This window comes from Polyodon spathula, chromosome 7 (genome assembly GCF_017654505.1).
Source record: "Polyodon spathula isolate WHYD16114869_AA chromosome 7, ASM1765450v1, whole genome shotgun sequence".
In the NCBI taxonomy this organism is placed as follows: Eukaryota; Metazoa; Chordata; class Actinopteri; order Acipenseriformes; family Polyodontidae; genus Polyodon; species Polyodon spathula.
The window spans coordinates 17,942,447-17,968,610 of record NC_054540.1 but is presented as its reverse complement, the minus strand read 5'-3'; the positions used below and the strand labels follow the sequence as shown (position 1 = coordinate 17,968,610).

General features: G+C 38.1%; 1 protein-coding gene across 3 annotated transcripts; it reads right to left on the bottom strand.

Moving 5' to 3' along the window:
- Window positions 1-1,951: 1,951 nt before the first annotated feature.
- LOC121318283 (netrin-4-like) lies at window positions 1,952-26,164 on the bottom strand. Of its 3 annotated transcripts, none has more exons than XM_041254790.1 (10): window positions 25,780-26,164; window positions 23,730-24,265; window positions 18,012-18,287; window positions 13,668-13,794; window positions 12,633-12,821; window positions 6,098-6,311; window positions 5,108-5,220; window positions 4,639-4,707; window positions 3,567-3,737; window positions 1,952-2,982 (listed from the first exon to the last, which is right to left on the bottom strand). In XM_041254790.1, the coding sequence occupies exons 1-10, from the start codon at window positions 25,943-25,945 to the stop codon at window positions 2,843-2,845; spliced, it is 2,001 nt and encodes a 666-aa protein (XP_041110724.1). In that variant the 5' UTR covers window positions 25,946-26,164; the 3' UTR covers window positions 1,952-2,842. The 3 variants fall into 3 exon arrangements, with proteins under 3 accessions (XP_041110724.1, XP_041110725.1, XP_041110726.1); XM_041254791.1 differs by having other exon boundaries at window positions 5,108-5,217; XM_041254792.1 differs by having other exon boundaries at window positions 18,213-18,287.

Sequence of the window (26,164 nt, the reverse complement as noted above, 5' to 3'; positions counted from 1 at the left end):
TCTTGTTAGTCAAGGAACATTGATCTTTTTAACTGCATCAATGCTCTATGCTTCACAGCTCTTAAACAGATGGCACCATATCATTTTCTTTCACGCTCAAGTTGTTGTCTCTGTGTTTGACTTCCCGTCTAGCAGAACATCAATATTTTCATTCAAAGCTGTGGGAAAATTTAACTGCCTGCAGCTTTAACCCGGGTGTAAGGTCCATGTCAGCACCAAAGTGCATAACCTCGGAAGCTATATGAGTACCACTTCAACTTATTGGAATATTTTAGAGCACTGACATACCACTTCATTCTCATCTATGATTCTTCCCAGTTAATCCTTTCCCAGAATTTCTATAATATTTAACAGATAAGAAAATCGTGCATTTGATAGCCAAGCAAACCAATTCTGGAATTGAGTTAAATAGTGTAATGCCTTCTGATAAAACATGTCACCTCCCAGGCTGGATTTTAGCTACAATTTCTATGCATTAACATCCATGAGCCTCCAAAGCTGCAACAATTCCAAGGTCGTTTTGCTATTTATAAGGTTATTTTCAGAAACCAAAAATGTCAAAAACAAAGACTAGGCCACATGTTATCTTTTACTGAAGGACATCCTGTCTTCAGCATTACCTTATAAAGAGTGTAATCTGGTAATATTTCATGTCAGCCCTGTTGACAAAATGCATATTCTAAAGCTGTGAACCTGAAAATGGAACAGGTTTTATTTTTTGAGTTACACTCAGGATTAACTTAATTTTTATTTTATTTTTTTTAACGGCCCTGCATGAATACACTTCTGTTAGTTCTGGGCATGGCTCACACTTTCAATCATGTTAGCTTTGTTTGACTGCTTCAGTTCATGCCTACTCCTTTGCTACTGTGTTTGTGCCTTTTTGAATGTTATAGTACAGAGAATGTAATGTATATTTCCATAAACAGACCGAGACCAACAAGGTGAGTCAAGGTGAGCTTCAAGGTTATAACTGTGGTGCTATTTCCACCAATCGTAGGGGACCTAGAAATCCTGAAATAAAAAATGAAAAGTCTGCGTCTTATCAAGACTAGTATCATTACCTTGATCAGCAAGTGCTTAATTGTTGATGTTGATCTATGCAAGTCCATGATTCAGACATTGTTACGAAAGGTGGCTATGGTGACATTTACATTTCCGTGTAATTATATTTTGCTAGAGGAGTTTCCATAGCACTAAAATATGAAGCTGGCATCTCAAATGATGCATAAGACATTTGCAGTTGAAACAGCTGTTAGTTAAACCTCAATTCTGAATTAAATCAAATTGACATGTTTATTACATACTGTACATGAACATATAAAAAGTAGTTGTCAGACATCTTTAGGTCCACAGGACCTTTAAGTAAGTGCATACATACATACAACTTTATGAAATAATGGTCCCTATTCAAAGAGCTTTAACACATATGTTTTTCTGAATTAAAGTTTGGTATATAAGAAACTGTTCTAGATTGTTGCTAAACACACCAACAACGGTTAAAAAGTTACATGAACTTCAAACTTTTCTCAAAATAGACTTAAATATTATTTAAGTAACGAATGAGTTAAAGCTATGTGTAGGGCCCCTTGAAAAATAAAGTTCATCATGTCATTCTTTCCTTTTAACTTAAAGTTGTGGGGTTCCTAAAAAATACAGTGATATACGCCCCCACGAGTTGCTACATCTGTTTAAATAACATACTTGTAATTTTTCTTTTCATTGTTAACATACTGACAACTTTTTACACTTATAACTAAATTCTGTTTCAAATGTCTTTTCAAAATGTCTGCTCTAGTGCACTGATAGTGTCAGGATTATCGCCCACATTGTCAAACAGGTAAACCAGCAATAACGATCCATGATGTGGTACGAAAACAGAAAAGCCAGAGGACTTGTTATGTTTTTTTTTTTTTTTTATCCATCTACCTGCAGTGATTTAGAGGACAGATCTCAAACACCAGTGCACTAGAGCGGACATTTTGAAAAGAGCTTTGAAACAGACTTTAAAGTTATAAGATTAAAAAGTTGTCAGTATGTTAACCACGAAAAGAAAAATGACAGGCAGTATCACGTGAGGATGTATAATGCTGTATTTTTCTGAACCCTGCTACTTACTTTTTAAGTATACGTTACACAAAATAATTTTAAAATAATGTTCAAGAAATGCCTTGTTATGGCTATGTGATCTGAACCCAGAGGAGCTATTATCCACTAATTATTTTACCTTCTGGAATACAGTGAGATATCCATCATTAAGATGTGACATGTCCTCAGAATAGCTAAGTGTAATGTGTGTGCATTACGGGATATATTTTCCTCAAATAATGCACCAGCACAAGCTGAATATTCAATGTAAAAACCATGAAGAAAAATACATTTTTACTTTTGATCCCATCTTTGCATTATTCAGTCAAACAAAAACCTTCAAGATTCATTAAGATGACATCCTCATAACAGCGACAATCAAACAGCGAGATGTGGAGAGATCGGTAAAGTTCAATCTTCCACTTCAAACTTCATTAAAGGACTTTTCCATGTCTTTCCCGGTGAAGCAGGGCCATTCTCTGCAACATTTGCTTATTTTTATAATTTTGTTTTTAAGAAACATCTGATCCCATAGTCTTTTAATGCCTTGGCCTGACAGGTAGTAAAGTGCTTTAGAGAATGAAGTTAGGTGTGCAGGAAATATTGCCAGCTTTGGTCTGAGCACAAGCCCAAGTCCTATCGTACCTCAGAACCTATTTTTTATGGCATGTTAATCCATTTCTGCTTCTTGGGTATTCACTCATCAGTTAAACCCACTTAGTGCACAGAATACTATCTGTTCTTCACCTTAAATTTACCACTTGCAGTCAGTCTTCAAAAACTGCATTACTTTTCTCCCAAGGTCTGGTTTCCAGGGCTTGACAAAACTTTTCATGTTGACAATCAATCGACCCGTCCTCCGATCCTCATGTCCTGCCACCAGGTATTCCATTCCTGAAAGGGCATTCCACAATATAAAAAAGATCATCTTACTGCTTATACAGTATTGTTATGTTAGCTGTTGAATAATTAAGTACTGCTGAAAGGCTGATCCACAAATACTGTACTATAAATGACTGCGTAAAAAATGTATTTATTAAGGCTTGGATCACTAAATTGTATATGATTCAAAAATGTATTTTGCTAATGTCCTGTTTCTAGACCGTTTTTTTATAACCTACAGCCGAAATATTTATTTTATATCACAAAGGGTTGAGGCCTTAAACCCTTTCAGTCCTGAATTATTTGAGTCAAGTTAAAAGAACGATAAAATAAGTCATAATTCAAAAAGGAACTCCTTTACTGAGTATACAAGATAACAGAGGTTCTTTATCAAGCTGTCATTTCGGTAAATGAGACTTTAAAGTCCCATCAGTACTTTAAGAGCGCTAAACGGTGCTAAGATAAAGCAGGTCCACGAGGTCCCGCCAGGACTGAAAGAGTTAAATGCTGTTACCATGGCTATGCTTTACCATGGTTTAACATATTTTCACTACAAATGAACCCCCAACCCACAACAATGTTAGAGAATGTCTTACCAGGGTTTAGAATGGGACACGTGCAGCCTCGGGTTGTCCAGGATTCAGGGTACAGTGTCAATCTCCCACCAACAATCTTCATTTTTGTGGGATTTAATACCTTTTTGACCTTGACGTCTACTTCTGCATGTGAGCCTTTGTCATGAGCTGAGAGAATCTTTATTTTCAAGACTGAAAGAAGAAAAATCACAATAAACTTGCAGTAAATGATGACACGAGATATTATGCCTATTTCAAAGTGTCATTTTGCTGAATTGTACTCCAGCAAACTAATTGTGACCCACCTTTGACACACATGAGGCTATTTACCTATCTTAGTGAATTCAACTGGCAGTGTTTGTTGACTTTTTTAATTATTATTATTCAAGGGCAGAACACAGTGATAATTCATGTTTGTTTTAACAGAGAAAGGACAACCAAAAGGGTACTTTTATTATCCACAAAAAAGAAGGACCCACATCTGAATGAGTATTAGTATGGTGGTTGGTAAGTGGTGTATGTAGGGTTAATTTAAACTAGACCCATAGACATGTGTGATTTTTTTTTGGGGGGTGGGGGGGGGGGTGGGGGGTGGTAGGGTAATTTTGCATTCCTTCAAATCAAACAACAAAATGATCGAGTGACTCACATTGTTACACTGCATGTTCAAACATGAACATGAAAGGACTATCCTATTTATGCATCATGCTACTAAGTTGTAAACAGTCTATTTGTGTCAATAAGTAAGCAAGTAAATTTAGCGTTAAACAGAACAACTTGCTCAACCTTTTACTTTTCATAACTTTAAAAAGCTCTTTATAAATGATAATAGTAAGGGAAGAGGGCTATGGAAGGTTGTTCCTCAAAACCATGTGAATATGTCCTCCATTGTTAAACTAGTCATTCTAAGAATATTGTTCCAAACATAGCTGGCTTCACCTGATGCCTTTGCAGGTGAGTCACATTTCAAGTTGGAATACTAATTTCAAACTATCTTTAGTACTATATACACTGTCATTTGTTTGAGAGATGCAAAGAATACCAAGTGCCTCTCACATATTTCTTTTCAATATTTCTTTAGAGGGCAACTCACCGTAGGTATATTTCATAGCACAGAATATTTTGGGGTTTCCCAAGACCTGCTCTTTACATTCACATTTACCTAGAAAAAGGAGAAACTTGATGAATATTTTCACAAACTGAGCATCAGTAGTTTCCCTCAGTATTTAAACAATTTTTTTACAGGGGGAAAAAAAAAATTGCTCATCAACGTAACAAAACTGAAAAACCAACAAGTGAAAGTGTTCAGAAGACCTTGAATTACATCACTTGTTTCCAGTTTTGTAAAATGTATAGTTGCTTTTCTCCTTTATTTATTAATAATTTATTCTTTACCAAAACTACAACACCATATTCATTTCATATGAGCTCACTGTTACTCTACACCCCTTAATTGGTAGTAGGTTACATAAAAAACAAACAAAAAAACAAACAAAGAGTAGTCAATCAGTACCAATGCTTGTTCGTCAGAAGAGCTACTGAAGATGCAGAGAAGTGTTTACCTGAATGCCGGAGAGCTGAGAAGCCTTGTTCATCCACCCAGTCCCACACGGGCTCAGTCTCATTGTGCTGGGAGAGATAGTCACTCTTGTGGTACCAGTCTACATCAGAACTGCTGAAAGATTCAAAGAGATATTTGCAAAGATGTAGTGCACCAGCCTTCAACATTACTGCACAGTGGTGTCCTTTCTCATGGTTCCCCTGCCAGCACTGGCTTAATCACTGTGGGATATTCCCAGTTCTTCCTAATTGACAACCATGTTATAGAGAAGAGGATGCCCTCTCCCAAGTCAGTGCAGTTGAGATGCATAATTTTCTTAAGACCAGCAGCAAAAGTTTACAATAATTATCAATGTGTCATATATTGAAAGTAATACTAGTGTAGTGATGATCTGTGTGAATATAATTCTTTCTTGAAGACTTCAGGTTTACAGCTTCCTGTAAATCTCACTCTGTAACAGAGTTATTGCTCCTAGAATGGTCTGATCTTGACTGCTCTGCAAATATTGTCGGTCGCCTTTAAATTTTATTTATTTTTGTTATAGGAGTGGTAAAAAGAAATAAGACACTGTCTAGTAATAACAGAAGCTCTTAACAAACACAATTTGTTAAGATTGGAACATTATTTTGTAATGCAGGGTAAATATACATAACAACATTTCAAATGGACCTCTGGTGGGTGCTTGGCCTGGGTCCCAGACAACCAAAAAGCTGCTCACTTAAAACACCTGAATCCTTCCCTGTTAAATGCATCATTTTCTATGATTCATAAAAGCATTCCTTCTTTCTCTACAGTGTATTTCTCCCAGCTTTAACATTTTTAAACAAACGAATAACGACCATCATTCTTTAACTTGGCAGTTTTCTATGAATAGACTTTAGTTTTCTTTACTATGTAGTACAGCATAATAAAACTACAGTCTCCTCATAAAGAGCCTACACAGTGGTGTTTGAAGTGCCTGTCTTTGTTTAGAGATCCCAGGTTTACCCACCTGCTAATGCAGTCCCCAGTGAATGGATCACAGCTCCCAGCACAGTCACACGGTCGGCAGCCATACTCTCCAAAGCCCCAGTATCCCACCATGCACTTGTCACAGTGTGGGCCCCCGACTCCAGGCTTACAGACGCACTCCCCGTTGCTCGGGTCACAAAGGGACAAGGCACTGAGTTCATATGGTACAGAACCAATAGGATGGCACGCACAAGCTAAAGTTAAAGAAAAGTGGAGCATTAATGATTTCATTACAGTATTTCAAAATTGTCCATCATCTCTTTTCCAGTGTGATTCAACCTAATTTGGTCAGTTTTTAACACCTCTGGGAGACTGAATCCTTAGGTCAATAAATTACCTACAGTAGTGAGTCAGTGACTAAACTGTAGAGTCGCCCACATTATCAAAACTGTGATCATTTTCTAGCAGCACTGTCAATGAATGCGCTATTCTAGAATGAAGTTTCCACAGAAACTATTTGTGGTGCTCCTCTAACAATATGTATAACATCAGAAGGGCATTTCCCCATATGGTGATAACACTAGGTTTAGGATGAATTGTATGTGCAAATATTCCATGATTAAGGTTAATTATATCAAACAAACAAAACTGGAATTGCCTTGCTCTTAGCACAGTCCAACCTTTCTCTCACTCTCTGTGCAAAGCACTCACTGGAATTTGCCTTGCTCTTAGCACAGTCCAACCTTTCTCTCACTCTCTGCAAAGCACTCACTGGAATTTGCCTTGCTCTTAGCACAGTCAAACCTTTCTCTCACTCTCTGTGCAAAGCACTCACTAGAATTTGCCTTGCTCTTAGCACAGTCCAACCTTTCTCTCACTCTCTGCAAAGCACTCACTGGAATTTGCCTTGCTCTTAGCACAGTCCAACTTTTCTCTCACTCTCTGCAAAGCACTCACTGGAATTTGCCTTGCTCTTAGCACAGTCCAACCTTTCTCTCACTCTCTGCAAAGCACTCACTGGAATTTGCCTTGCTCTTAGCACAGTCCAACCTTTCTCTCACTCTCTGCAAAGCACTCACTGGAATTTGCCTTGCTCTTAGCACAGTCCAACCTTTCTGTCACTCTCTGTTCAAATTTGCCAAGTGAAATTGCTCCTGCATACGGCAATGCCTGCTTGTGCCACATTCTAATTTGTCGCAGTGTTTCGTGATTAGGCACTGTTAAAATGAAGACTAATTCAATATCTGAAGCAAAGGTATAGGGGGAAGAGTGTCATTTTGTTTTGGGATTAGCTGCTCACTCTTCTTTTTGTTATACATGCTCCTGTTTGTAGAAATAAATATTTTGAATCATAACCCTGCTAACTACTTGTTTTTCAAAAGCAGATAAAGGGGTTTACTGCTAAGTAACAGTTGTTATGTTTATTAGTTTTATTATTAATTCACAGTATTAAAAGTAAAACCTGCATTAACTATAGGCAATCACCTGTTCTTACCAGTCAGTAAACCCCAAAACACATTTGATTTTCAATACAAAACCAACAACTTTATCTCCAGTTTGCATTGACATTTGATTATGTTTTTTAAGCAAATCAGCAGAAAATTATAACTTTGTAATCATGCAGGAGGAGATACTCAAAATAAGTTACCAAATCACACCCTAAGTTGTGCGGTCAGTCAATTAGAATCATACTGAATTAATCTCTACATAATTTACTTAAAATCATAGCTGCAGTAACCAATTTCTTATCATTACTGTTCATAATAATGTCAAAATAATTATACACTGTACAGGATTAAAATGCAATTCTGTATAATTTGCCCTAGGAAATTGATATTTGGAAAGAAAACAAAAGGTTTGCTTGTCTTATTCAGTTACAGTAATAGTAGTTTATACTGTGCATATGCAATAGACATAATACACTGTGACACATACAAGTAAACCCTAGTTCCTTCATCACTGTCAAATCCCATTTGCTTTATGCCATAGTCTACTTACAAAGCCAGTAGAAATGGCTCAGTAAAAGGGCAAAGTTTATTTATTTATTTTTTACTATGGTTATTCAATGAAAATGCCTTTGCTCAAGGAAGAATAGAAAAATGGACTATTACAGGCCCTTAGGTACACAATTTCCAAGGGCAAGATTACCTTAAGAAAAGAACATTCCCCAGAGGCATTATGCCTCACACCTCCAGTCTGACAATGCTGGACCCCAAATGCCTGGTTAGAGGCAGCGAATATAGTTTTTTCTTTAATCCAGAAGGACATTTCAAATAGAAGCTCATCAGTAAATTCCTAAATCCAGTGGTAGGTTAGAATGTACACAGTGTTTAGAGACTCCTCTCACCAGCAATCAGATTTTTTTTTGTGTTATTTCTTGTATTAAAGAGCTTAGTTCTTCACACGCTGAAAGTACTTGCATCTGCCTCAATGACTTTCCAAGTCCTCGTCTCCTACTGGCTGTTTGTCAACGGTACAGCAAAAAAAAAAAAGTCTTAATTCTTTACTTATTTTACAGCTTAGATCAGATTAATACTGTATTTCATCAGACAACATTGTCAGGCACTAGCTAGTGAAAGGCCTTTTATAATTCAGATGAAGATTGCGGAGTGTGGTACTCTACACTTTTTATCTCCAGAAGGCTGACAGCTCAAAGAACAATGACAGCTTTTTTCAAAGTATTTTCACATAAAGTGACAGAATTGTAAAGTGTAAACAGCTGTTAAAAAAAAAGAGTAATTTGAGCTAAAGGCAATAATGCCTATTATTAGATAAAACTTTAATCCTTTATGATTTTGTTATTTACTTTTATTGTATTATAACAACTGTTGTATTCTTAAGATAAGGATAATGGATTTCAGCTGGCTTGAGAAGTATTTTCTGGAATGAACACAATGTCAATTATGGGGAATGCCTGCTTGTTTAATACAAATTTGGAAGTTTTGTTACTAGTCTAAAGTTGTCTTTCTTTCCCTTTTCATCTGTCTCAGCCTTCCACCTCAAGTGATATGCGCTCGTATTCCAAGCTGGTGGGCGGCAGACCTTTTCTTTCTGCTTTCCCAAGTTGTTTTCCCTTAGGGGAAGTGAAGCTAGCTTCCCAGCTGTAGGTAGGCACCACCACCTTTCCCTGTTGGGACGTCTCTCTGCCAAGCAAAGGGAGGCCCTGGCTTTTCGTTCCCTAGTCACAAGCTCTCTTTTTGTTGTAAACCAAATAGGCCTTGCCTCTCTTTCGTAGCACCTATTCCATGAAATTTTAGACAAGACACAAATCTGAGAGTAATAAAACAATTGTAAAATTAAGAGACAACCGCATTTCAAGAAGGAGCTGTTCAGTTAAAGCAGTTTCGTGCCAGTAGTAGTAGGCTGTTATTATTATTTTTTATTCCTTTTTATTTGTACTTTAAATAGAGTAGAACAATCTTATTTCAAAATTATAACTGGTAAACTAAGCTTATATTACTATTCTGATATAACTTCATTACGTTCAGCATTTCCTGTAGCTATATAATAAATGTAAAATCTGTGACCCTCACACACAAAGAACTGTACATCCATCTATTAGAGAAACTAGGCTTCACTCCAATTCTCTTCCCAACAATACATTTCTTTCTGATGCAACATGCAGTATTGTAAAGATGAATAATGCTTGAGCTGGGCAAGGCACACATGACTTATGTCATGTTTAACTTGAGATAGAATTGGTTATAAGAACACATCAAAGTGTGGTAAAGCATAATGAAAGAATGTGGGCACAGAGGTATTGTAAATGACAATCTTTTTCAATAGCATGGCCTTAGGAATTACAGTATAACATTTATCATAGTCACAATGGCGCACATTATCTGGATCTAAAGCGGCTAGATTTTTGTAGAACAGTCAGTTTTGATTAGACACTAAATATTCAAGTTACTGCATCAATCATTTCAATGTCAAAAAACATTGTGTGTTTCCCTCATGTACTCGTACTAATTGAATTTCCATTTCTGTTCTTTATTTAGAAACAAAAAAGCTGTTCTAGTTAACAACATATTAACCAACAGCTACAGTTGTAATCAGTAATATGGGTATAAGAATAAATAGAACTTTGCTCGCAGATATACAGTGCAGCAGACCAGATGAAGGCTCACTATCTGTAATGTACATTTCTTCGTGTTCCCAAATGCCTGATAAATTAACATGATGGCATGTGGTTTCATATGGAAACGGCACTAAGCAGTCCCAAATGTGTTCAGCCTAATAAATACCCCGCACACTGTTGAGCTTCTTCAGAAACACTTTTTTCGGCTTGTAAATAAATGAAGCACCAGGAAAGCAGAATGAATAATTAATAGATTATCACAGGGCGGGTTTAGGAGACAGCTTCTTTGTTTCTCAATAGTTTCTCCGTAGCTTCTCACAAGAATGACATGGCTGCTGCTTAATACACCTGTGCACTCAGCCCTACAGTACATGCAGCACACACTGTTTAGTAGAACATTGACAATTTGAGTTTAGACTCGTGGTTTTTGGATTTAAGCTGCACTACTTGATTAGAGGTTGTTTTTAGGAGTGGTAGTATGGATATGCAGTTGTGCAAAGGCAAGGCACATTGACAGCTCTTGACAGATAGATGGCTAATATGTACAGTTATAACACGGCAGGAATAGAGGGAGGAATCTCATTAGCTAACAAGTGGTCCAATCTGGCTTTGCCTCATGCCGAACAACACCCCTAGGGGTGCGGATATTGGACCATATCTGAACACCCTGTCGTGCATTATTGCTTTCTTATAACACTATAGCTATTTCTATTTAGTTAAATGTTCAAGCAGGGCACCACTGCAGTGGTAGTGTTGTTAACTATAGCACAACTCAGATGCTGCTCTGTTGGTAGTTCTGAGCCCTGCTTTTTGTCTGAGTGATCGGTTTTGTATCTGGGAGGAGTATCCTGGATACAAATATTGTTCAGCCTCGTTTCTTTTTACTGATCAAAAGGCTGATCATAAGCAAACTATCTATAATGTAGAAAGATCACACACAAAGCAGCAAAGAAAACACACAGAACTCCCACATGAAGAAGAATGCACCACAAACAAATCAGAGGCAACACAAAATCCAGGAAACAAAGCTAACAACAAAGCAACCACAATCATGGACGCAGAAACCCAGACATAAAAGAAAACTGTGTAAATAAAACTTCAAAAATGCATAATTTAACATATCTGAGTAAAGGAAAGATGATTTACACTGCAGAATATTTCTGTATATAGAAATTTCTAAGCAATAATCGTTAGAGAGTTTTTGCAGCCTAAAGCCCCATTGCGTGCAAAGAAGCTTCATTCTTACGCTGCTGTCAGGTCCAGGTCATACAGGACAAGTTTCCTGCAGAAAAAACATACTGCTTTTGAACAAGCAACTTCAAAAAGAGGTCATGGGTTAATCCCTTGAAGCTGATTGACAAATGTAAATCATAAATAAAAACTGTTGCCACAGCAGAGCGTCAGGCAGCCTCCAATAACCCAGAATACGTAAACACCAAAGCAAACTATACATGTCTTAATTACATGTTACCTTGAACCCACCACAGGACACTAGGCTGCCCACATCATTATTGGGCAAATTGCTGTTTTCATTTAAGAGACCCTGCCGGCAGTTGGTCAAAATCTAATTAGTTACTGCTGTTGACAAACAATCCAGCTGTCGATTCTCATATAACCCCCTCAATCTGGCATATGGATCAACTTGCGTGACATACAAGTAATTACAAAACTCCCCCAGGCTACAGATTGTTAGTAGTGTCAGTAACGTTTTTGAGCCTGTACTATGATACACATCAAATTATTTGATACTCTTGTCTTTCTAGTAGCTGTGAAGGGTAAAGTGAAAAATTCCCTAACCATTTAATCAGCTTCCAAGTTGACCTAAATGGGTTTTTTTTTCCATCATTATTTCTGATGATTCATCTAGCTGACATTCCTGGGAGTGGGCACTGCACTTCTAGATATAGCTTCTGTTTGCTCTCCGCTTTTTGACTCACTTCCTGTTTTTATACCTTTGTCGCTTGAAGTTATATGCTGACTACTCCTACAGTCAGGTGCCCACCACTATTTAATCATCTTGCCTGCCCAGACTTGCTCTCCTGCTATCTTGATGATTAAATTTATGTTCCATTCTTTGGAATTCCATTTCTACTGTAACCTTCTCTAGTTTTCAGTCTCTGAAGTTCTTCCAGTCTAGGTGTCTGGTGCAGCTGTCTGGTTTACTCACTGGCTGCACATACTTTTAGCAATTTACCTATTAGTTTTACAGGAATCCAAGTAACAACAGAATCATGTTAAAATTAATAAAATATTGCATAAAATAATTATAGTTGCTGAGCTAATGGTCTAATGCTGTCTGTTTAATGTACTGTAATACAGATTGAGGTTATCTAGCTGCAGGATCATTTAGACAGTTGATAGCATTCACAACACACTGCCGCTTTTCAATCCGCCCCCAATATAATAGGTCTACATAACATAAGGATGTTTTAACTTCATATAATGGAATACAAACACAGGTGGCGCTGTGCATGGGAATTGTTTTTCTTGTTCTTACGTTTGCAGGAATCTGGAGCAGAGAAGGGTCTGCGAGGATCTCTGTAGAAGCCAGTCTTGCATCTCTGGCAGTGCTGCCCCTCTGTGTTGTGCTGGCAGCGGTCACACACTCCTCCGCTGCGCTTCCCTGACGCCAACCACACGCCATGCTCGAAGTGGCAGCTGTCTGCGTGCCCATTGCATTTGCACTCTGATGCACAGGAAAGGTAGCTGAGGTTAGTTTTCAGTCATTCAATGCTATCCAATAGTCCTTGGTAAAAATGATACTATTTCCCTACCTCTAGTTAAATAAAAATAAGAAAAATTGCTAGTTTTGAATAGATAACAGCATTTCTAGGAACTGCATACCCTTTCAAGAACTGGAAATACTGCAGCACAACAGAGGAAGGGGATGTTTCAGATGTCTGTACTAGCCTGGATGTTTCTCAGTTAAGATTCAATGCCAAATTCTCAGAACAAAATTGTAGAAAGCTCTTTTCTTATGGCACACAAACTCACATTGTATATACAGTATAATCACAAGCATGTGAGGGGTGCGCTTTACACAAGATTTAAGTGCACGTGCTTGTCTGAGAGACTATATTTTAGAAAATATTGTAGACTTTACAGTTATCTTCAGGGATGGGCTAATATAAACCAAAAGAGTAGGTGCATTTTAATAGGAAACTGTATACACATATACAGTACACACATGAGGAAACGATTTAAAATTCAAACCCTCCATGCCATCAGAGCTAAACTGCATCAGGATTATCATTTTTTTTGGTCTGGATAAGTTAAAGAGAAAGGTGTTAAGGGGTGGCCCTTCGTGGACCCCACAGAACGACACAGAATTATGACTGACTTGTTTTTGTGTTTTAATGTTAGCAAGCATGTATAAACTACATGTTAAAACATGTAGTGGCTAATGTCATAAACAATGCATGTGCCAAGATACTTTAGCAACAGTATTTGGTTACCATCTAGAAACACAAAGAGACACATGAGAAATCTAATGAATGATGGGTGCCAGCGTGTCAGTCATCTTGTTACTTACTCTTACATTCATGGGGGTCCCCGGTTGCGCCGTCAGCAGGCTGCCAGGGCTGGTCATTGTAAAGTGGTGTGCAGAGCTGACAATGGTCACCTGCTGTATTGTGCTTGCAAATGCACTTTCCATGGACCTGCAAGAAGCAGAGAACAATAAGTATTGTGTAATCATGGAAATAGTCAGGTTTCCCTCATATTATGATGATTCATTATGAAGATATTAAATGCAGAATGACACTCGCACACATGTACAAAGAAACTCTCTCTTGACAAATGTATCCCATAAACATGAAGACTCACAAGAGTAAATTGGTTTTTAGATCAGGTTAACAGTTTATAAATGGCATTTTTATTTTATTTTTTTAAATATTAATAAGATTATTAATGATCAAATATGAATAATTTTTCAATCAAAAACGCATGAAACCGAGGATATGCCCTTACCCTCTTGAGACCAGGGTACAAATGCAGTTCAATGTCAAATGACTCTGGTTATTTCAACTTAGCCCCTAGTGATCATTTAAACACAACTATCAAGGGACTGAATGGCAAGGGGTGTTCAGGTCATAATTGAGGTGAATGTTACAGTTCAAATGAGGCATTCAACCAAATGACTAAAAATGTCAGGGTTTTTGGCCAAATTCTTTGTAGTAATTTGGCCAAATGCCTGGTTTAACAAAATTAATGTTACATACAATTATACTTCAAAGACATACATTTAGAATGATCATACTCATGCACAATAGAACATCTGTGGGATTGTACAGCCCAAATATAACTTAATAATAATTGAACATCCCTTAAACCTTGAGGGACTGCACACAGACACAACAGCATTGAAGACAGCATTCCACAAATGAAAAGCCGGAACCACCAATGACATTGTGGGCCTTTTTGCCAAAGCAGTCCTGAGAAGCTGGTTGTCTATGAGCACTGGGATAGAACATGGGGGGAAAATATTGGAACAAGATAAAATAAGACCTTAAGCAACTAAGTTATATAAGCAAAACAGGGTTTGGTATTTAAATCTCAATTCCAGTAACTGGTCATAAAACTGTGAACAAGCCGACTGGGCATCCTGAATGCTAAGTGGGAAAAACAGAGACAGTTGTTGTGCAGCAGCTTTTAAACGGGTGTGCAGTGATTTATCTGCCAGGGGACTGAACTTATTCAATTGAACTTGCTTCACTGTTGTCCCTGATAAAACCACGGTAAACAAAGGCAGTGTAGTAAAGAGTATTACAAACCAAGTAAAACAGACAGGTATGGTAAAGTCCATAAAATGCTCATTTCTAAGTATGGGAAGTACAAGAAAAAGCAAAACTACAGTGCAAATTTACCATGGTTCAACGGGTATACAATATTTAATAGTTAACCATATTTAAAATGTTTACCAAAAAATTGTAATTATTTGGGCTATTGAAACGTTGAAATCCTGGGGTAAAGCCACAGTAAACCTCGTCACACAGCGGAGCACCTTTACTGGATGTGCCACTCGGGAGCCCCTTTCACCAGTCTTAAGTCAGAACTGATAGCGTGGTGAGAGTAGAGACTTTCTATCTTTTTCTATAACATCAGGAACTAGAACTGTTACATAATGATAACTATTTGTTTGCTCATATTAAAGGAAGGCCCTTGATTGTTTCTCAGAGTACCGTATACCTGGAACCCATGTCAATTACTAATCGCTTACACCAAAAACAGAAAATCAAAGCTCTGCTTTTTGTCACAAGCTTGCAGGACTATCGCAGTGATCAGTAATTAGGAAAATGATAATGGTTTCAGCATGCCGCATGATAAAGATACTGATATTGCTTTTAACTTAAAATGCTTCCTGAAGGAAAGTCACATTTCAAACTGACCCCCCATGTCAAGTTAATTATTAACAAAACAAAGTACAAAACACGAGGTTGTGTGAACTTGATGCCTGACTAAAAACGGACATCCAAATCTTCCATTTAGGTGGGACTGTTTCAGCGGTCATTGCAACAACAACAACAGCAACATTAACCTCCATGGAAATGAACCTTGTAGGTAATGGAGAATCTTTACATTTACAGACCGCATGGCCCCCATAATGATGACAGATGATGAAAGGTTTTTTTTTTTCTCATAATGAACAACAGAAATCCTTACCAAGATAAAAGCAACTTATTGGCATTCACAGCTAGGATCTGCACCTCCTTGCCCTTTGTAAAAACCTGACTACATCTGATGCTCTCCCTAAATCAGTTGCACTATATATGAAATCTTTTTTAGCAGTTAAAGCAGTTGATATAAAAAATTCTGTTTTCCAGAGCGACTGTCATGTTGACCGACTGTCATGTTGAATACTTCCAGCTTCATTTCATAAAGAGAGAAAGGTTAAGTAGTCCTTGTGCTGGTAAGTGTTCTCTAGTACAGACCTAGCCCCAGTTATTCAATTTTACAAATGCAGGTGAAAGCACGCACAAGCTAATGGCACATGGAATTGAAAAGTGATTAAGCTGTCACTCAACCTGAAAACATATGACTCCAAACAAGGACTCTCTTTATAAATGCGATTCGGTTTGCACGCAGGACTGCAGGAAGTGGTTATGGTTATCCTGGGAAATGTGTGGGAGAAAAGGTCAAGGTATATCAAAACCTCAGGTCAAGAAGGCTTTCCACCCACCCACTGCAAAGGTGGACAACATTCATGAAGAGGTTGGTTATGCAATCCCTTCATTCCAAAGCCTTTCATGTTGAAACATTTCCTAACATGATGCAACAAAGCGACAACCACAAAAAAAAGCAATTCATTGCCAGATGGTGAACTGACTAAGAGTTTAAGCAAGAAAATTAATTGTTCTTGTTTCAAATCACCAAACATGGGACAAAGCAAATATGTCAGTAATACCAAGCCTCTGGACTAACACTGCCTAATCCATAGGTGGGTAAGTGCTGTCTTTAGCCTTGTTGCAATGTAGTAGCAAGTCAGTTTTGCAATCGTCACAAAGTACAAAAGATGCTGTCTTCATGAAATACAGTCTACAGGCATATATCCTAACAATGGCAAAGGACAGACACCAGCAGCATGTGCTGTTCTACTGGACATACATTCAGACACCAGCAGCATGTGCTGTTCTACCTGACATACATTCAAACACCAGCAGCGTGTGCTGTTCTACTGGACATACATTCAAACACCAGCAGCGTGTGCTGTTCTACTGGACATACATTCAAACACCAGCAGCGTGTGCTGTTCTACTGGACATACATTCAGATACAGGTCATTCTCTTTAGATCCCTTAAACTTGCAGTAACATAAAGCTTGCAAGGTTATCAGGCAAAAAATCTATAGTATCTTTAAAACAGTTTCAAGTGCATTGCACGTATTCATTGGTCAAACTACAAGCCAATTAACGGCAAGTTCCCATCAACCTATTAGGTGTATAAATCTACTTTGCAAACTCAGTCTTGCCGTGATTTCAAATTACCACCTCCTGCCCAAGCACCACCAGCTCACTTCCAGCCATCAGGAGGGGGGAGAGGGGAGCGGGCAGCATACCATGCTCCTCTGCCTAATATTTTTGGTTCACTGGGTTGCACAAGTCACATAGATTTACTCTTTCATTCTTTGTTTTTTAGGAGGCAGTGCAGGGATACTCCGAAGGATGAGGCTGTGCTCCAACTATTTTTTACTCTACTTATTTTTTTTCTCTCATTGTTGGGTTCAATGTTTTTTGGAAATCTATGAGATTTTGTATTATAATAAAGGTGGTTATTTAACGTAAGATTGTCCTGACTGAATAGACTCACTGTATATGGCTGTTTAGTTCATGCCAATTCATCAGTGGTCAGCAGATATTCCTTTAGTCAAGCCAACAGGTTTGTAGGCCTGTGCCAGTTGGATATTGTAGTGGATTATTTTCTAGGTTTAGTACAATTATCCAACTATCGTACAAAAACTCACAACAGAGTAGGAAAAATGGACCGATTTCTTATATCGTCTGCCAAGCTGAACTGTTTTCAGAAACGTACTACTTAGTTAAATGCAAATACTTAATCCATTAAAAAAAAAAAACGTAATTGGCTAAATGTAAATACTGTAATTTAACACTATTTACAATATTATATTAAGTCCTTATGAAAAATAAAAAAAAAAATAGTTTTCAGCCTATAATGCCCATTCACTGCACAGCATAGAGAGCCACCAGCAGGCCACCTGCTGTACTTGTCTTTGTTAAACTGGGACATTTGTTGAAGCATACAGTTGATGCTAGAATATTAGGTCTAAACCACCATAATTAAAAAATGAATAATCTCGTTGAGAATTATGGCTTTCAGCTATCACTAGTAAGAGAGGGGGGGGGGGGGTTTCTAGACATACCATATGATGTGTCCTTTCTCTGACTGAACGATACCCATCTACTGTTACGCAATGCTCAGAATGGCCATTGCAGAAACAGCTGCCCTTCACAATGAAATGGTAGACAGCGTAGTGCGCCAGGTGCTGTGGTTTGGTGGCCGGGTCTTTACCCAGACACGGGCACTGCTGCCTCTTCAAGAGTTGTACTCGAATGTTGGTCACCTTCAGCTGGTCCTGGGATTCTGCACTGTAAGGATCCACTGCTGAATGCAAGGGTGACAGGGCCCGGTATATAACCTGCGCAAGAAAAAGAAAAGGAACTCGATGAGTGACAGCTTGTAACCTCATTCCGGTAGTTATATTTAGAGACATCTATTCAGGGTAGCCCTTTACGGACGTCAAGGTCTTACTATCCAAGAGGTGGTGAGGAGATTTCTTCCTGGCAGACATTTGGTCAGCCACCAGGGGTCAAGAAACCCTGCTTTTACTTGAGAAATGCCTCTAGCAGTACTTTAGTTTGACGGCCCACTCACAGAACAGCTGCTGTCTGCACATGGCACCCACAAACTATGCTGAAGTGTTGCAGAGCGTGCCCAGGTTATCTTCAGGCAGGAGGCAGATTTACAATGTGCAGAACTACTACACATCCTGACTCACATCGAATCCCTGTCAAACAACTGCTTAGCTTAACAAACCTGATGCCTTTTAATAACACTTAAAGCTACTTATATTAAGTTAGCAGTGGGGAAAATCTTCTGGAAGTACCGCTATTCAGGGTCCTGGACTTCAAACTCAAGAAGCCAAGGCAAACTATTGGATGAGATATAACAGTTTAGTTCTCCTGGCTATTGAAAGAAACACTATAATTTTCTGTGCTGTGCAAAGGGGTAAGGAGGTCATTGTGTTGTGTTCCTCAATTAAGGATGCATAACAAATAGGCTTTGGGTTCTAGGCTACTTGAAAAAATCTGCTGGCAAAATCTGTTGATGGATTTAGGCCTACATACCTCCAGTGATAACAAAAGGTTTTGGACAGCGCCTCTGACTTACGAAGTGGTTCAGTTTTATGACCGTTGTGAATGCATCATAAAATATTATCCTTATAAAGAACCTTCACAAAGTTCCTTTTAGGCTCACTCTTCACTTCAAACAACAGCTGTAACAAGATAATGATGCTTCTTTAAGGCAATGGGGCAAGAGAAACTGTCTCAAAATTAGAAATTACAGCTATTTGTATGTGTTGACAAGCACTGGATTTGAAATAGCTGCCTTAGCTTTCTTGTTAAAGAAAAAAAAAAAAAAAAAAAATAAAACATAAAACAGAGCGTAGTTTTGTGAAAGTTTTTTTTAAAAAGCTTTAATGATTCTCCAGTGCCAGTGAATGCTGAGGAGTGATTATTCAGAGTGACATACAACTTAAATTCAAATATCTATGCAAAACATTATCAAAGCCTGCTTTTGTAAATTACCATTACAATTTTCTGTTTTACTCTTGAGGGAAAACTAAACACTTTTGCTTTGTACATTTTTGTTTGGTGACTGATATTATTTCTTGCGCAATATAGGGAGTGTAATGTTTAAAATATTACACTGTTTAAATAAGTATTAGGTTAAATCGTGAACATTTTAAAATAAACACCTATCATGTGAAAGAATGTCATTAATTGAATTTCCTCCCCTTGTGCACCACAATCATGTTCAAATTTACACAAATATAAACAGTACTGCTAACTTCAGTGGTGTTTATTGATAGCCTTCCATGCTCTTTATCAAAAAGCTCAATGTTTGTCAAAATACAATACTATACAAGATTCTCAAGACTGAATTACCACTTAAAATTAATCCTATAGCAAATAATGAGCTATTATCAAAACTTTTTAATTTCTCCTTTTAAAAAAAAAGGTCTGCAGCCTATTTTGTCTCCAATTTATTTTTCCTGAGTTCCTATGTATTTCTGTATAGCATATTTAGCTTTCAGCACAAGAGATGACATGTTTTAACGTTTCCACAAAGATCTTAAACCTATTGTGTGTTTGTTGACTTTGAGACTTAGAGACATCCATCACGATTTTCTCTTATCTGACAGTACAGTGTAATATTAAAGACACAATAGGTTATTACTGTCAGATAATGCACACATGTTCATACAAAATGTTCTGCAAGGTTGCTTCCCTGCTGCATGAAATCAAAAACCCTGTGAGATGTTGTGATGGTTACCAAGTTTCCCTGCCTGGGCCCATTCATAGCTAATGAAGAAAATGTAAAAACATTTCCACAGGATTGCTTTAGAGAAGTGCTTGGTTAAATGTTTATACTGCTATAAAAAATATACCAGCAATCCCCTTTCTTCAGTTGCTCAGGTTCAATATTTATGTTTTAACTGGAAATTCAGCCCACTGCGGGTAAAAGCAAGTGTTGAGGGTTTGCACGTCTCTTTACAAGCACGGGGTTACAGTGTATAGCTTCACAGGCACACCCATCCATCATGATAAGAAGCACACAGCTGACGTAGGTATCATGCGTTACAAGGAACATTTTAACCTTTTGAACCAAAACAATCAACATCTTAAAGTGCAGTAGGCAGTAAGTGTCATAACGGCTTACACACTGTTGAATTCAACTTAAAACCACTTCATCAGCATGCTACATTTATAAAACCTAAAACACTCTTTATCCAACAACCCTGATGTCAAAGAAATGTGTAAATATAAGGCCTTATTGGGGTGGGAGGCAAATACATATTCTACAGCAAGTTAACAAAGCAACTGATATTTTTTAGAGTAATAAAATCAACATGAAACTAAACAACTTTCCTGCAACACTCTTGTTATATTTCCACAGATCCCAGTGGAGTTATGCTTTACAAGCTCTGAATCAACACAGCTGTATATAAACTGCTTAGGGGTCTGGACTGATGCTGAGGTAGCTGAGGGCTTCATATTATAAAAGATAAGATCAGAGCATTACACTGATCTAGTTCTGAAGGAATTATCTAGTCTCAGGTATATATATTTTTTATGTTACATGCACATCAATTTACAGTCATCACAACAAGGCAACACACATTATGTTTCTGTGGTGGATTTGTATCTGTACAATAGGTAGAATAATAAACTAGCGCCTCATTTCTTCAAATCAGCAACAAATGATTTTTGAATGCACTGTGCCAGTACTTGTTGGAAGGTGATTTGTGTGGATCTGATGTTACTAAAAGCAATTTTACAGCCAGAAGGGCTTCTGCAATAACAGATTTAGTACCTCATGAATCAGTAAGTCAGTGGCTGAGCTAGGATTGAAAACTTGGGATCTCCTTCCTCTGAGTAATTAGCTGTAACCTGCAAACCACACTTCCCTCTCGTCATTTTGATCAAGTTTGATAGTTAAGTAAAACATTTACAAGGATTCATTCTCTGCATCCGCTAGCAAACTTCCATCTGGATCTTAGTTTTCTGACCATCCACCTTGCCTGCTGAATCTTCCCTATGGCCATGGAAGCAGGTGATATAGAATTGTGAAAGGTTTCATTATCTTGAAAGGGGATACACAGACTGTACAGGTTGGGATGGACAAAGGGTTAGGGGAATTGAAAACTAACTCTTATCTCCATACTTGTTTCTTGCAAACTGATAGGATAAGTCATAATGCAAAATTAAATCATAAAATGTGTAAATGTTTATAGAAATGTTATATATAAATAAACTACATTCAAGAGTCTTAAAAATGAAACTATTAAAAATGAAAACAAAAATGATATCTGTCTGCTGGAAGTTTTGTTGTTTTTGTTTGCATGTTTGCATGTAAGAACATAAGAACATAAGAACATAAGAAAGTTTACAAACAAGAGGAGGCCATTCGGCCCATCTTGCTCGTTTGGTTGTTAGTAGCTTATTGATCCCAAAATCTCATCAAGCAGCTTCTTGAAGGATCCCAGGGTGTCAGCTTCAACAACATTACTGGGGAGTTGATTCCAGACCCTCACAATTCTCTGTGTAAAAAAGTGTCTCCTATTTTCTGTTCTGAATGCCCCTTTTTCTAAACTCCATTTGTGACCCCTGGTCCTTGTTTCTTTTTTCAGGCTGAAAAAGTCCCTTGGGTCGACACTGTCAATACCTTTTAGAATTTTGAATGCTTGAATTAGGTCGCCACGTAGTCTTCTTTGTTCAAGACTGAACAGATTCAATTCTTTTAGCCTGTCTGCATATGACATGCCTTTTAAGCCCGGAATAATTCTGGTCGCTCTTCTTTTCACTCTTTCTAGAGCAGCAATATCTTTTTTATAGCGAGGTGACCAGAACTGCACACAATATTCAAGATGAGGTCTTACTAGTGCATTGTACAGTTTTAACATTACTTCCCTTGATTTCAATTCAACACTTTTCACAATGTATCCGAGCATCTTGTTAGCCTTTTTTATAGCTTCCCCACATTGTCTAGATGAAGACATTTCTGTGTCAACAAAAACGCCTAGGTCTTTTTCATAGATTCCTTCTCCAATTTCAATATCTCCCATATGATATTTATAATGTACATTTTTATTTCCTGCGTGCAGTACCTTACACTTTTCTCTATTAAATGTCATTTGCCATGTGTCTGCCCAGTTCTGAATCTTGTCTAGATCATTTTGAATGACCTTTGCTGCTGCAACAGTGTTTGCCACTCCTCCTACTTTTGTGTCGTCTGCAAATTTAACAAGTTTGCTTACTATACCAGAATCTAAATCATTAATGTAGATTAGGAATAGCAGAGGACCTAATACTGATCCCTGTGGTACACCGCTGGTTACCACACTCCATTCTGAGGTTTTTCCTCTAATCAGTACTTTCTGTTTTCTACATGTTAACCACTCCCTAATCCATGTACATGTGTTTCCTTGAATCCCAACTGCGTTCAGTTTGAGAATTAATCTTTTGTGCGGGACTTTGTCAAAAGCTTTCTGGAAATCTAAATAAACCATGTCATATGCTTTGCAATTATCCATTATGGATGTTGCATCCTCAAAAAAATCAAGCAAGTTAGTTAGGCACGATCTCCCTTTCCTAAAACCATGTTGACTGTCTCCCAGTACCCTGTTACCATATAGGTAATTTTCCATTTTGGATCTTATTATAGTTTCCATAAGTTTGCATATAATAGAAGTCAGGCTTACTGGTCTGTAGTTACCTGGTTCAGTTTTGTTTCCCTTTTTGTGTGACAAACACAAATGTGACAAACTCTCTGTGAAGCTAACTATAATCATAGTTTATAGTCCAAGCATAGTTACATTGAGACAATGCTTCATGAGGTTGACTAGGCTGCATTACAGCATTACTGTATTCTCTTCAAGGCAGTGTACGATTTGCCCTATTCAAATTACATAGATGGCTGTGCAAAGTCCTCTGTTGGTGTAGGTTACATTTTTACTGGAATTATACAAGTTGGTGATTGCAGAGTAAAGTTGTGGGTTTTTTATGTTATACTGTACTTCTTAGCTTCTACTTCTCTGAGAATAAGAAAGCCTCTTTTTCCTAAGATGTAAATATCACTTTTAAAACTATTTAAGTGAATAACAAGACCGATATCTTGAGCTTCTTTTTTTATTTAAATGGAAGAATATCAGGTCCAGCATAGCAAAGGAATCACTGTGACAGATGAATCATTTGACTTCCACCCTTACAATAGAGAAGTTGTGAATGAGGGCCCTCACTGCTGTTTCATCTCAGCAGAACTATGCTGCTCACATGAACCCTGGCTCCCTTCTTACCTCTCCTCGTGTGCAGGGGAAGGCTCCGGAGTATTTGGTAGTGCAGACCGCCCCGTCCTGTTCAGTGTCATCCCCCAAGCCGAACGTTTCGGTGCAGTTGGTGGCGTAGTATTTGCAAGGCCTCCAGGTCTTCCCGAAGTCTTGCGATCTCTCCAGCAACATGGCGGCCGGCCGGGGGGACTTGAACACCATGATCATGTGAGTGAAGTAGAACTCTGTCCCCAGGTCCAGCTGGATGGTCTCCCGCTGCACGCCCTCTGCAGACTGCCACCACGTGCTGGGGAAGCGGAACGAGGAGTCTGTCATGGCCGCGGGCAGGTGGGAGTGCTGATGGTGCGCCGCGTTGCATTTCCCACACTTGGGCGGCCTGCAGGACCCGTCTGCATTCTCTGTGATAGAGCAGTAGAGTTCGGTGGAGTTGTGTCCGCACACTGACTCAGTGAGCAGGTTCCTGCCCAAGGCCAGGTTCCCCATGCGGGGGTTACAAGCCTGGTTCTCACATCGATGGCCCACCCCTGCAGCCACCCTTCCAAGCCCTGCAAGGGAATAAAGACAAGGAACACATTAGGAGTCAAGCTGAGAAATTATGATTGGTCTTTTGAAGGATTTAGCCTTTACTTTAGGAGGTAAAAATGTTAATATTCATACTTTTAATGCTGTAAAAACATTTTACATAGCGGATCCTGCTCTGCCAAAATATGGATGTGTGAAAAAATGGGCTGTAGTGTTTACGATCACACATAGTGTACCTTGGAGGTGTAATTGTTATCATAATGAGATTCTTTACTTACCTCCGCCTTGTGGCTGGACGTTGCAATTGCGTAGTGATTTTTGAAGAGAATGCCAATGTCTAATTCAATTGAGGGTAATTCAATTTTCAACATGCAAACATACTATTTGTGTCTACCACAACAGAGCATGTTTCAATGCCAAAATGACTGTACACTCACTGACCAGAAGACACTGACATTCAGTACTTTCAGTGTCAATAGCTTTCTACCTTCAGCACAGAGCCAAGGCAGTTTCTGGGGATGAATAGGACACCAGGCAACTGTACTGATCATCATAACCTTTTTTTAGTTTGAGTCAGCACCCCCTTGTAAACGAGGTATAGTTCTCAATGGTCACAAAATAATACAATTAATTATACTGTTTAAGTCAACACTATTTTGAACATCACTGTCTTTATTTAAAACTTTTTTTTTTTTTTTTTTAGTAACATACAGCCTGTGCTCAGATATTCATCACTCATTGCTGCATGTTTAAGTGCTGGATAATGAGAGTGACAGATGGTTGAGTGCATGTACTGTGCACTCTGTTCTGCTCCTTGATAACTGAGATAACTGAGTGTCTGATAAGGCAACTAGCACTTGATTCTCTGGCTACTCTCTAATCAATAGCTCAAAAGCTTAAGAAAAAATGTTGTAACTTAACAAACACTAAGAGAGGTTCCTGGGGTATTAGTTGGACAAAACACTTTTTAAATAGCCATTGTCGGATCCTAGACTGTAGTCGTTAATTCTAGACAGACAGATATATAGATAGATACAGTAGATCGAGGTATTCATTCCTACCAGCAGGGTTCTGGAGAATGCCCTAAGGATATTAATATTAATATATTTACAAGCTCTGCTATGAAAGCACCTGATTTAAACACGCGTTTGCAAAGATGCTGCAGTTGAATTGAACCTAAAAAATAATTTTAAAAATCCTAATAAACCGAAAACACCTTGTATTTGGTATTTAGCCAGTATTATTATTATTATTATTATTATTATTATTATTATTATTATTATTATTATTATTTATGAACTGACAACATGAAATCAAAGTAAATATAAGTCAGAAAGCTCTCGTGTTGTATGTGCTTTGTGTACACTTTTTAAATACACCGCACGCGAACACTGAAGAAGTTTGTGGACAGCTACTACAGCAGGCAAGACCTAGAGGGTTGCTAATGAGATGGCGCTTTCGTTTTGATGAATATGATTTGCCAATTCCTATGTTATCCTACTATAAATGCAATATTAATACAATTCCAAACACTAACCTGCATCAAAAGTGAATCCAAAGAGTGCAACCAAGGAGAACAGAATCCAGTGACACATCGCAGTCCTTGTGAATGCCTTGAGAAATGTTGGATTCACGCAAAAATACTCAGACAAGCCAAAACACTCTGTTAACATACAAGATGAGTGCTGAAATTTCACTGCCATGCCATTGCAATGACATGTGCAGACAGGTTTTACCAGTGGGAGAAAGCGAACTGGCTTATTAAACTCCGCTGCCTTGATCCTAAACCTGAGAGGCTAAGAACAAACATTGAAAGACTGTGAGTGCTCACATAAATATTAAATTTCAGTTTAGCGAAAGAAAAAAAAAAACGTTCTTGGGTTGAAGATGCGCTGCCTGTCTTATACTTGCTGCTACTATAC

Coding starts and splice junctions, on each gene's coding strand:
- LOC121318283 (XM_041254790.1), bottom strand. CDS start 25,945: ATGGCAGTGAAATTTCAGCACTCATCTTGTATGTTAACAGAGTGTTTT. Junction 18,288..23,729: donor TCCCCTGCACACGAGGAGAG/GTAAGAAGGGAG, acceptor TTTCTTGCGCAG/GTTATATACCGGGCCCTGTC. Junction 6,312..12,632: donor TGCTCCAGATTCCTGCAAAC/GTAAGAACAAGA, acceptor CTTTAACTTTAG/CTTGTGCGTGCCATCCTATT.